The sequence below is a fragment of the Herpailurus yagouaroundi genome, unplaced genomic scaffold (assembly GCF_014898765.1).
Source record: "Herpailurus yagouaroundi ecotype Mexico unplaced genomic scaffold, PumYag 189, whole genome shotgun sequence".
In the NCBI taxonomy this organism is placed as follows: Eukaryota; Metazoa; Chordata; class Mammalia; order Carnivora; family Felidae; genus Herpailurus; species Herpailurus yagouaroundi.
In genome coordinates, this window is record NW_024412420.1 from 4198148 (window position 1) to 4210508 (window position 12361).

Below are 12361 nucleotides of genomic sequence, written 5' to 3' on the forward strand. Positions count from 1 at the left end.
GACTGGGCTTGGTGGTTTATGTGTCTGGTCACTGGGAGCACACCTGTTCTCAGCAGCCGTGAGGGCACACTGTCCTGGGTGCTAGGGAAATGCCGCTGTGTTTAGAGGACATTCGTAAACATCTACCTGTGAATCCATGACACACAACTTGAGCGCCGTGAACACAGAGTGCTCTAGGCCTAGAGATCTTGAGGGCACAGGGTGGCTGGAGAGCAGGGACTGTCTGGAGCACGAGAAGGCTGGGCCCTGGGGCCAGAGACTGAGGTTAGCAGAGGCCTGATTGGGAAAATGAGCCGGAGCCCTCAGCCTTCGTTCTGGAGGCAGTGGAGGCCTTGGGAGGCTTCAGAGCAGAAACACCATTCTGAGCAGCTTCCCGGTGTGATGGGCCGGGACCCCCGTGTTTGGGCCTGACCGTTCCCTCCTCATTGTTCCCTCTCATCCTCCAGCATCGATGTGCTGAGCTCCGGACCTGCTTCGAGCCAGAGGCGCTATCGTAACTGGAACCCACCACTGCTGGGCAACCTCCCGGATGACTTTCTCCGCATCCTGCCCCAGCAGCTGGACAGCATTCAGGTAACGGGGGAAGCCCCTAGCTGCCTGTGCCACACCTCCGCTTGCCCACGGCTTGTGCCAGCCGTTTTCACTTCCTGATGTTTAAACCCGGGTGAGCTATTTCTGTTGCCTTGGGTTCCCAAGGAAAAAACGCTGAGCCCAAAGCCTCACTTCCTGTCTGGGCCTGCGGGTTTCCTATTCCACCCAGGAAAGGTGACAGCCCTGAAGAGTCCGTGGCTGCAGCCATCAGCTCAGGCTGGAGGGAGGTGGGCCTGGGGGCAACTGGCTGTGGAAGGGCAGAGCACCTTCCCTCCCTCCCGTGGGAAACGGCCAGGGGCAGCTTCTGCCCCTGACGTTGGCACGGCCCGAGGGCCCCTGCAGAAGGGGGCCTCGCCCTGGGACAGGTAGGACAGGGGGAGTTGGGAGTTTGGGAATCCATGTGGAGCTAGCCAAGCTATTGAGCAGTTTGCAGATCACTTTTCAGGACTGATCCCTTGGGACTGACGAGGAATGGGGTGGTCCAAGGGGGAGGAAAAGTAGTTTTTTTTTTTTTCAACGTTTTTTATTTATTTTTGGGACAGAGAGAGACAGAGCATGAACGGGGGAGGGGCAGAGAGAGAGGGAGACACAGAATCAGAAATAGGCTCCAGGCTCCGAGCCATCAGCCCAGAGCCCAACGCGGGGCTCGAACTCACGGACCGCGAGATCGTGACCTGGCTGAAGTCGGACACTCAACTGACTGCGCCACCCAGGCGCCCCGGAAAAATAGTTTTTAAGACCTAGCCACTTTCCCCGCAGAGAGGCCTCTGGCCTGCTAAGTTTGATTTTGGCTGGCCCCTAGAGCTCAGTAGCAGGTGCAGGCCCCAGGGTGCGGCTGGAGGCTCCTGGGAAAGAGCACGTGTGCACCCAGATGTGCGTGGATGTCTGTGCGGCACGTGCCCTTGCGAGAAGCCATTCGGTGTGCTTGCTCCCCCGTCAGGGTAACACTGGGGGCTCCAAGCCCACGAGCGGAGAGAGAGGCCTGCCCTCCGTGGCTGGGCCGGGGTCCCGGGACCAGGAGAACCGCTGGAAGCAGTACCTGGAGGACGAGAGGATCGCGCTCTTCCTGCAGAACGAGGAGTTCATGAAGGAGCTGCAGCGCAACCGGGACTTCCTCCTGGCCCTGGAGAGAGGTGGTGCACCGGGCGTGGTGCCGCGGTCACTTCTGTGGTGGGGAAGGGGGCTGGCGTTGGCTTTAGCCTTGGGGCTCAGATGAGGCAGTGAGCTGGAGGCCAAGGTGGCTTCTGTCCTGTGGATACACGACCCCCACCAAGTTAGCCCCCCCCGGGATTCTGGGATTCTGCCAACAGGGACACAGGTCAGTGGCCAACTCTTCTCCCTCCCCTGGGACTCAGAGCAAGAGGGATGTGCCTTCTTAGGCCCTCTCTTTGCCCCTGTGCCAGGCATTGGCCGTGGCCTGGAGCTGGGTCCATAGGGGCTCTCTGAGCAGAGGACATCAGAGCGGGGCCTCTCAAGTGTTTTGGCAGTTTGGGTTATCTCTGGCTGGGGACTGTAGTTCCCAGTCTGGCTGCCTTTCTCCTTCAGGGTGGGAGTGTGTTTGTGGTGGGGTGTGGTGAGAGGCCTGTGGGAGGCCTGTCTTGTGAGGGTGTGCGTGTGTGTGTGTGTGTGTGTGTGTGACTGACAGTGTGTGGTTGGGGAGGAGTAAGGTGTGCAGAGAGAAGGTTGGCTCCAGACCTGCAGCACAGGTGCTGGGGTCTCAGGGCCTGGCATTTTATTTTATTTTATTTTATTTTATTTTACTTTATTTTATTTTACTTTTTTTTTTTTAAGTTTATTTATTTTGAGAGAGAGAGAGAACAAGCGGGGGAGGAGCAGAGAGAGAGAGGGGAGAGAGAGAATCCCAAGCAGGCTCCATGCCGTCAGCTGTAGAGCCTGACTCGGGGCTGTATCCCATGAACCGTGAGATCATGACCTGAGCTGGAATCCAGAGTCTCTTAGCCCACTGAGCCACCCCGGTGCCCCAGGGCCTTTCCTTTTAAATGAAGGGTTGGACTACATGATCTCTCAGCGTCCTTCTAACTCTGATGTTCTAACATTCCACGTGCTTGTCAGGGCAGTAGTTTCTATGGTACGGCTAGTTCTTTGAGAGCCGGTTGACGTGTGTGTGCACATATTTTGTGTATGTCATGTGAGATCTGGGGCCTTAGCCGCCAACGACCTCCTGTGTCTCAGCCCAGGGTGCCCCTGGGAGAGAGCGAACTGTCCTGACAGGAATGTGGTCCTTTTCCAGATCGCTTGAAATACGAGTCCCAGAAATCCAAATCCAACAGCAGCAGCAGCAGCAACAGCGTGGCTGTGGGAAATGACTTTGGCTTTCCCTCTCCTGCCCCAGGTAACCTTGCCTTCCTAAGGAGAGAGGCCCAGAGGGCATAGAGGCTCACACCCCAGCTGTGCTTTGCATGTTTGGAGTTTAGAGGTAGGGTGAGGAAACAGGCTGGAGGGGAGAGTTCTGACCCCACCACCGCACTGTGGCGTCAGAACTGTGAGTGACATGGCCCTCCACTTAGCAGGCCTGGACTCTTACCAATCCAGTGGCTGCTGGAGCCCCCCCTGGGATTGGCTAACAGGCTGGCTGAGCTCAGAAAGTGCCTGGAGCATGGCCAAGAAGGGGACATACCACATCACATATGGCCTGTGGTGGGTGGGCTCCGGAAGGACTCAAAGACTTCTAAGGCTTGATCTGTGCCCTGGGGAATGCAGGAGAAACATCCCCAAAATGGGTAGAACCAACCAGCAAAGCTGAGGACACACTGATTATAGCAAACGCTCATGGTGAGAAGGGCAGGGAAAGGTTTATTCATTCAGTCGCTGGGGGAATACCTGTCGTAGCCAGGCCCTGCCCTAGTGTTGGAAGAAGAGAACTTTGAGTTTCATGTGCAAGGTGGTAAGAAGCAGGAACTGCCTCAAAAGAGGGGCAGGCCCCTCCAGGAGCCCTAACCCGCTGGAGGTGGGCCAGGAAGGGACAGCAGGCTGTCGGGATGCACGAAGAAGCCTCGGGCTGGAGCTGGGAACATGGGAACAGAGAGGTCTAGGAGGCCTAGATTCCGTACTTGACATCTGGACCCTGCCCATGTGTCCCTGTGTGTGCGTCGGGGCCCCTAGCCAGTCAGTCCCTCCTTGCGTACGTAGGCTGCCCACCTCAGAGGAAGAAGCAGCAGCGGCTTTTGCCCAAAGCACACCTCACGTCACGCCGTGGAGTGGGGTGGTAGGGCAGAGGATGGGACCTCAGCTGATCCCAGCTCAGAGAAAGAAAATCCTGTGGAACTGATTCATAAGCAATTGGCTTGGAGCTTAGGCCCCACCAGATGTGCATCTGGTAGTCTTAACGACAGTCTCTTGTCCTTGATCCTGAATTAACTAGACACACCAGGGCTGCTGGGATGGATCATAATGACTCACAGGGGACTTAGCAGGCAAGGTGACTCGGGATTAGCCGAGTTGCAGGGTGGAGAGCAGGGGCTTTAGAAGGGCAGCGAGGGATGCAAGTGGGTGCTGAGTGATCGGGGAGACTCTAGGTGGCCAACTGGGTTTTGACTTGGGAACTGGCCCTATTCTCATTCCTACTCATTGTCTAAGGAGTCAGGAGCTCCATGTCTGGAGGGAGTTAATGGAGGAGCTGACCCAGGCAGGAAGGAGAAGGGAATCGGCACGGACAAATGTCTGCTCTGTGCCCACGCCTCGTCTCCATCCCCTTATTAGCCCTCTCACTGGGTCGGGCTGCAGGCCAGCCTCTGTGTGCTGGTGGGTATCTAACAGCCAGATCAGGGTGCAGGGGCAGCCCCGGTGCTTAGCGTCTGGTGACTTCCATGATGTAAACACTCCCGCCATACTGGTTTCAAGCTACCAGCATGGCTTTGCGGAACACGGAGTTGATCAGAGCAGTGGACGGTTGGAAGAGTGTGTGAACCACGCACACAGGACATACCACTGTCTTGCCTTTTACACAAAAAAGCAAAGCGGGGCTTGGCAGAGAAAGAAGTCCGCCTCAAACCCCTAGTGTCCTCCTTTCTTTTTTTTTTTTTTTTAATTTTATTAAAAAAAAATTTTTTTTAATGTTTATTCATTTTTGAAGGAGAGAGAGAGAGTGCAAGCAGGGTGGGGGGCACGGAGAGGGAGACACAGAATCGAAAGCAGGCTCCAGGCTCTGAGCTGTCAGCACAGAGCCCGACGCGGGGCTCGAACTCACGAACCGCGAGATCATGACCTGAGCCGAAGTCGGTTGTTTAACTGACTGAGCCACCCAGGCACCCCTCCTTTCTTTTTCTTTTTTTTTTTTCTTATGTTTATTTTTGAGAAAGAGATACAGAACATGAGCGGGAGAGGGGCAGAGAGAGAGGGAGACAAAGAATCTGAAGCAGCCTCCAGGCTCTGAGCTGTCAGCACAGACCTGACACGGGGCTCGAACTTAGGAACTGTGAAATCATAATGTGAATCAAAGTTGGAGGCTGAACCTACCGAGACACCCAGGTGCCCCTAGTGTCCTCCTTTCTTAAAGCTCCCTCTTAGGGAAGAAGCCTGATTTTTGCCTCTCTCCTCAAATGGAACGGTTGGGGCCGTCCCCTGTCCTATGGGGACAGCCCTGACCTGCTTCCCCTGGGCCCCCAGCCCCGGGGCCCTGGGCAGCTACTCCCCCTCTGCAGCCGGACCTCAGAGGTGTCTTCCCCTTCCAGGAACCGGTGACGCCAATCCTGCTGTGTCTGAAGATGCCTTATTCAGGGACAAGTTAAAACACATGGGAAAATGTGAGTCCTGCCTAGGCCCCCTCCCCATCTCTTCCAAGACAGGCCCTGTGGCCTCGTAGGAGGGAAGGAGCCATGGGTGTTTTTAAGGTAGCTGACTGGGTGAACCAAAGTGACATTTTAATCGCAGGCTGGCTCCCTCAGCCTTCCTGCCTCGCTTCCCTCTCTGCGGCTGAGTGTGGATACAAATTAAGTTTTAAATCCTCTTGAGCCAGCTGTCTGCAGAAAAATAATAATGTGCTGCACCCACCCCACCCCGTCCCTGTTTCAGAGTTCACGTTCTTTGTGGCTTGAGGGGACTTGGCCTGATGAGTGGGGAAGCCCGTGTTAAGCCCACTGTCTGCAGGCAGGAGGCCAGAGGGGTCGGTGACCTCTCCCTGCAGAGTCCTGCCGGCCAGGATGCACCTACCCCCCTCCTCCCCTCCCCACCGCCCAACCACGTGTGAATGAGGCTGCCATCCTTCCAGGCTCCATTTCAGGGAAAATCTCGGATTAGTCATGGAAATCCCAGAACCGACTCTGGAGGTGGCGAAGGGGGCGGGAGAGGCGGCGGGAAAGACAGCCAAGACGCATCGGTGTCTGTCACAGCTGGGGAAGGAATACCCGGATCTCGGGCTGCCTGCCCGGGCCTGGTCCTGCTCTCGGTGGCCTTTGCTGCCCCTGCAGGCCGGGCCGGGAGGGCAGCCTCCCTGCCTGGGGATGCCCGGCCACCCGCCGCTGCAGCCACCGCCGCCGCATTCCTGTCGCCCTCCCACCCAGGGGCGGGAAGGCGGGATGGCCCTGTGGCTGCGGCTCTCCGCTCACGGGTCTCTCTGCCCCAGCCACCCGGAGGAAGCTGTTTGAGCTGGCCAGGGCCTTCTCCGAGAAGACCAGGATGAGGAAGTCAAAGAGGAAACACTTGTCCAAGCACCAGTCGTATCCTTTCCGGCCTGGCGCTGGGGGGCTGCGGGCGCCGACCCCCTGGCCAGACTGCCGGGGCTGCGCTCTCCCTGGGGCTGGGACCGGCTCTGCGGCCACCCCTCTCCTCCGCGCGCCCGAGGCCAGCCCACCGCCCTGCCTGGACCACCTTGACCGGCCCTGGGGACAGGCCAGCGTCTCCTGCCGCCTTCTGTGGGCTCCCAAGGAGAGAGCTCCAGTTTCTGGCCCGGCTAATCTGCTCTTGGGAGAAAACTTGGTTCTTCCACTGAAACCAGCGAACCTCTCCCTGATTTCCTGAGTTGAACTGATCTGTAGATCTTGCTACCTCCCCACTTTCCTCTTTGTCCCCCGCCTCCTCGCTTTCAGTGGTTCCTTGAGGAAAAATAGGGTTTTCCACATTTTAACCTAGACTCCCACCCATGCTTGTCACATGGGACCCAGGCTATTAGAAGCTGAAACGGCCAGTGGGGAGCAGGGAGGATGCCCCTTCTCCACCCCAGAGATGGGAGCTGGGTGAGGAAGTCTCCCCCCCCACCCCAAGGAAAGGAGGCTTTGGGGAGCCCTGGGGGAGAAGGCTGGAAGGGGAGGAGTCTCCTGGGCTCGCAGTGGGCGGTAGCCAGCCAGGGGCAGGGGCGGTACAACTGGAGGACTATGGCAGTGCCCCCCACCCCTGAGACGTTTTCCTGAATGGCCTGGCAGGCTGGGAGCTGCGGTGTCAACGGCTAATCTGCTGGACGACGTGGAGGGTCACACTTGTGGTGAGGCGAGGAGGGCAGGGAAGCCGGAGCTCTAAGTTGCTTGTGATGGGTGATCCTCCAAGAGGAGGGCCTGGGTATTTCATGGGTGGGCCCAACCTGGGGGGATACATCATGGATAGGTGGGCAGGTGACCCAAGGAAATGGGTCCTCCTGCTTGGTTCGTGTCGCCTCTCCCTCCCACTCCCCGAAGGGGGCCCCGGCCGCACCTCCACCTAGATCTCTCCCTGGAGCACAAAGTGTCAGGTGCTGTTTCTGGGGAGTCTTCCCTGGGGTGGACGGGGGCAGGCAGGCCTACTCACGCGGAGGGGCCTCACCTTTGAGAACCAAGCGCTGTGCAGTTTTAGTCTCTGGGCCCAGACACCTTTCAGCGTGCATGCAGTCCCTCCCAAAAGACACTGCCTTAGTTGCTAGCAGGCCCATAGCTGAACCTGATCCTTAGGCCTCAGAGCAGAGGGGCCCTTTGGTCAGGAGATACCCAGAAGCAAGGGCCAGGGGGGTCTTAGAGGCCATATGGAGGGTGCAACTTCCGCACCCATTTTACAGAAGAGGAAGCTGAGGGAAGAACTTGTCCAGGGTCTCAGAGCTCAGTGATGCAGCCAGGCCAGCAGCTAGGTATTCTAACTCCACACTGTGCCCTGGTGCCCTCACCAGACCCACATATCCCCCCGCCCCCACCCCACCCCAGAGTCAGCTTGTGCCCCAGCAAACAAGGGGGATGGAGAGAGTTGGGTCAGTTCCCTTGCCCAGCCTGGAGGACGTGCCTGCGCGACACCCGGCACGGTGGAGGATGAGACAACTTCCCTCTGCTTTTCAGATGAAGACTTCCGGGGAAGGCGTCAGGAGGCACCCAAGATGGAGGAAGCCCTACGGGAAGGACAGTAAGAGGTAAGGCCTGGAGTCACAGCTGCCCAGAGACCGGGCCTGCCATGCCCTCCTCGAGGTGTCTTCCCAGGGCTCCGGAGGCATTGGGTTCAGGCAACTGGATGGCACAGGTCCTGGTTTTCTTCCCTTGTTGTGAGAGGGGACATGGTCTTCTGCATGGAACTCGTCTTTGGACTTCCTTCCTTCCTTCCTTCCTTCCTTCCTTCCACCAGAGTAATCACACCTGCCTGTGCCAGATCTTGGGAAAAAGGGGGGGAAAGTCCGCTTTGACCTTCAGAGTTCACAGCCAAATTGAGAAGACAGTCCAGGATACACACTGCACAGTGGGAGGGCCACTTAAGAAAAGTGACATGGCCTCACCACAACCGAGCACACGGAATCCTCCCACTGCCTGCTTGGGTTGGGTGGTGTAGGATCGGCCAAAACCAGATGAAGAAACAGCGTCTCTGGAGGCAGCTCTGTTTCTGGCTGCAGCCCTGGGCCCTCAGGCTGCTTTTCCTCCTCTTAACCTGTGCATCCCCGGGGTTGGCGGGGGGCGGGGGGTGGGGGTGTGGATCAGGGAAGGTCAACACCTCCTCCAGGGCTCAGCGGGACCTGTCCCTGTTCCAACTCCCTCTCTGCCCATGCTTCCTTCCCCTAGCCGCTGTCCTACAAGGCTCCTTGAGCTGACGGTGTGGCAGGTATGACCCTGTTTGACTGAAGAAATACTTGCCTCCCTCAGGATAGTTGTAGTGGAGGGAGATTGGCCAGCTGGCCTTCACATCACTTCAAGGTGACTGCCTGTCACACCCCCCCCCCCCCCCCACGATGTGGACACACTCAGTCTTTCCTCATGCACGGAGCTGCACCCATGATTTCCACTGGTCCGGAATGCTCAAATACGGCCAGCCGGGGAAGGGCCCCCACAGCCCCACCGCTGCTGCCATCCGGTCTCCTTTCCACTGCTCCCCGGGAAACCGTGTCTGGTCCAGGGCCACCCCCCACATCAGGACCTTGCCATCATTTACTTCTCTCCCCAAGTCTTCGAGCTTTTCCTTTTCCAGCTTCTTCCTCAAGTCTATACCCTGTTCCTCCTCATCTTAAAAGCCAAGAGATTTCATCGTTTCCCTTCATTGCCTGACTTGTGAAAAAGTGGCCTCCTCTCCACCATCCCCAGGTTGATGCAGGAAGGTCACCGGCAGGACTAGGTCCTTCTCCGGTTCTGTATCTTTGTGCCTTGCTCCGCCCCCCTACCCTGCTTCTGTGGCCCAGGGCTCCTGGGCCGCCTTCCTCTCTTCCTCTCTGCTGTGTGCTTCCTGCTCCTGATGCCCCTCCGGGTCCCTCCGCCCCAGCTCCCCCGAGGTCCACCTTTGACTCTCTTCCAAGTCTTCTCACTCCTCTCTGGCAGTCCACCACGCTCGTTTACAGCAACAGCGATACTTCTGTGCAGTGGGCTCCAGAGTCTGAATCTCCCTCTCAGTCAGTCCGCCACATCCACCCTGCATCTCCACCGTGCCCAGGATTGTCTTTCCAGCCCTGGGTATGAACTCACTGGCAGCCAAACAACACCTTCCTCCCGACTTCCCCATTTCATTTCCCCTACCCCTTTCAGCTCCGCGCTGGCAAACTCTCACGGCCTGGTTAACGCTTGCTGGTCTCTTCGCTGCCCCTGCTCTGCTCACCCCGTCTCCGGGACACCACCTTCCTGCCATTTCCCTCTTGCTGTTTGGGCGAGTACAGGCTTCCGAACTCCCAGCCTGGTGTGTGTGGCCTGCTGAATTCTGACCTCAGTTTACTTTTCTGCCCCTCCAGGTCCCCTGGGTCCAGCTTATCTGAGCTACAGCTGCGTCCCGGAATGGGCTGGCCCCTTCCCCACCTCTCGGCCTTTCCTATCCAGCCGCTTCCCCAGCCCCCTACTCTATCTCTAGCTGCCAGAGGCCCTGCTCCCGCTGTTGTAGGAGCTTGGGTTTGGGGGGGCAGGGCATGACCCGAGGCAGAGTTCCAAGGCTGGCATAGAGTCCCCGGAGGAAGGACAGGGCACCTGTCTTTGGTATCTTCTGCCCCAAACTGTCTCTCCAGGAACCACTGACAAGGAAAGACCCCTGGGCTCCACTGAAACACTTCATCCATCTCTCTTCCCCACCAGATGCCAGCAGTTCCTCCTCACCAGACAAGATCTGACCTGGCAGAGGCGGCTGGAGAGCAAAACCGGCCCCCAGCTGAAGGGCCCAGCTGCAGCCGGACAGATGGTGCTTGAGTACTGAGGCCTCCTGATTCTCTGGCCCCAGTCCAGTCCAGCCCAGCCACTGCCACTGCCACTGCCACTTTCACGGGACTTAGAACTTTGGAGTTTTGTGCTGTGATTGGAGGAAGGACCTGGGGCCCCTAGGGGCAGCAGCCAATCATGGCCCCTTTTGTAGCCAGGCTGTTCTATGGGCAATGAGCAGAAATGCAGGAACCACCATCAACCTGACCCCCCCCCCACCTTGTTTAAAAAAATCCCGGAAAATAGGCAAAGGTCGGGGTGCCCAAGAGGGCAGGATGGTGAAGCCCGAAGGCAGAGCCCCTGCCTCTCTCCCCAACTCTCCTCTGGGCAGCAGACACTGCCCAACACCGCCCCCCCCCCCATCTCCAGCTCCCTCCTGGGCGCCTTGGGCCCTTGATTCCCATGATTTCCTGCATCCCAGCCATTTCCCCGGGGCTGCTGACCCTTGGTACCATCCCTGCACAGATCCGTGGGTAGGAGAGCCCTGGGCAGTCACTCAGGCTCCCTCTGAGTAGTTACGGGCCACCGCAGAGAGGTATCTACTGACCGCCCCTCCGGCTGCCCCTGGGGTTTGCCTGGGCCCCCAGCAGGGACGGGGAGGGTGGCCCCCAGGGAGCTGGAGGACTCTGGCCAGGCAGGAGGATTCTTTACTGTGGCAGGAGACAAAAACCAATTCTGGATGGGAACTGGGGAGGCGGGGGAAGGGGGGGCGCGGTTCACGGGTGGGGTAGGGGCCCTGAGTAGAAGTCCTGCTGTCACTAAGGGTGAGCAGCAGCAGGTTCTGAAGTGATCCTTGAGAAAGTGCAGGACTGAGGAACGTGGGGGATGAGGCTGCCAGCCTGGGTGGGGGCGGGGCGCCTGGGGCAGAAGGGCTTGCTGGGCGACTCTTGCCTAGAACAAGAAGGTGAATGATCCGAGGAGGCACACTCCGGTTCTACGAGCCTTACCGGGCACCGACCACTGCCAGTGGGAGGGTGGCTGGCCCGGTCTCTCCGGCCAGACTTCGAGACGGGAACGCGCTGACCTCTCCGGAGAACCCGGGAGCCTGGGCAGGCACAAGGCGTCGCGGCCCCCGCAGTGGAGAACCAGCCCAGCCCAACCGCGCGGGGTGGGGAGGTTGGAAGTGGGAGCCAAGCCTCGGCGGGGCCCTGGTGGCCGCAAGTCGCCCCTAGATAGTGAGGACTTGGCGGGCGCGATCGCACCTCCTTCCGCCGAGGCCGGGTGCACTCGGCCCAGCTTTCCCGGCGCGCTCCGAAGAGGCGACCCCCGGAGGACGTGGGGGTGGGGATCGGGACGCGCAGCGCCGCCGCGGAGCCAGACCAAGTTTGGCACCCGCGCGGGGCCTAGGGCGCTGGCGCGGGGCCGCCCGCCCTCTCCTGCTCCCTGCGACCCGCCTGTGGCCCCCGAGGAGCCCCTGGGCCGCCAGCCCGAGCTCCGAACAGCCTGGGCCCGGGGGGCAGAGGAGGGGCCTCTGGGCTGTGGCCGTGACCCTCCCGGCGCATGGCGGGGAAGCCCCAGCCCCACGTCTGTGTGTGTTGCTTTGTTAGTTGTTTTTTCTCCTATGTGTGGGTTTTTTCTTGGAGCTGTTTCATAGGAATTCCTGTAATAAAGACTTGGTGTTCTCTTGGTGCTCTGATGTGGCCGGCAGTGTGGGCTGGACCCTTCCTCCTCTCTTCTTGTCCTGGTCAGGGTTTGGCTCCTGGAGCCCCCCTTGCCCCCGAGGGTCACCTGCCTCAGTTAACCCTCAGCGTCTGTAAGGCCCCCGAGGGCTCCGCTTTCTCCGCAGCGCACTCGCGAGAAGAGACCTGCCGCCCGCAGGGCAACCTCGCCCACCTGCTGCTTTGCTCTGCTCAGTTGCCTTCCTGTTTGCCCTGGGGAAAATCCCTAGCTCCACGGCAAAGGAAAACTCCAAGGCAAAAGCCAGTGTGTGGCGAAAGCTTACCCAGATATCCAGAAAGCTTCAGGAGTGACGCTGACGGGAGGCTGCAGGGAGGTGCAAAGGCCCGTAGAGATCTTCCCATTCAAGGACCTCTAGCTTTCTTTCCCTTACTCCCCAGCAGTGTAGGACTACTGCCCATGCCAGGGAACTCCCAGCCCAAACAGGAAGCTGGTGCCCTTTGCAGACAGGGCAGTTCTGAAGGTTAAAAGGTTCTTTGTTGTGTTGAGCCCATAGGCCTCCTTGTGGCTTTCACTCACATTTTATTCTG

General features: G+C 58.9%; 1 protein-coding gene across 1 annotated transcript in view; it reads left to right on the top strand.

Moving 5' to 3' along the window:
- Positions 1 to 11785, top strand: part of CUEDC1 (CUE domain containing 1) — a gene marked incomplete at its 5' end in the record, with an annotated part of 20819 nt that extends 9034 nt beyond the window's left edge. The window contains 8 exons of the mRNA XM_040497883.1: positions 447 to 573; positions 1532 to 1724; positions 2843 to 2944; positions 5283 to 5354; positions 6173 to 6266; positions 6969 to 7027; positions 7842 to 7912; positions 10035 to 11785. Coding sequence (XP_040353817.1) covers positions 447 to 573; positions 1532 to 1724; positions 2843 to 2944; positions 5283 to 5354; positions 6173 to 6266; positions 6969 to 7027; positions 7842 to 7909 — 715 coding nt within the window. The remainder of the gene's footprint in view (positions 1 to 446; positions 574 to 1531; positions 1725 to 2842; positions 2945 to 5282; positions 5355 to 6172; positions 6267 to 6968; positions 7028 to 7841; positions 7913 to 10034) is intronic.
- Positions 11786 to 12361: the final 576 nt, after the last annotated feature.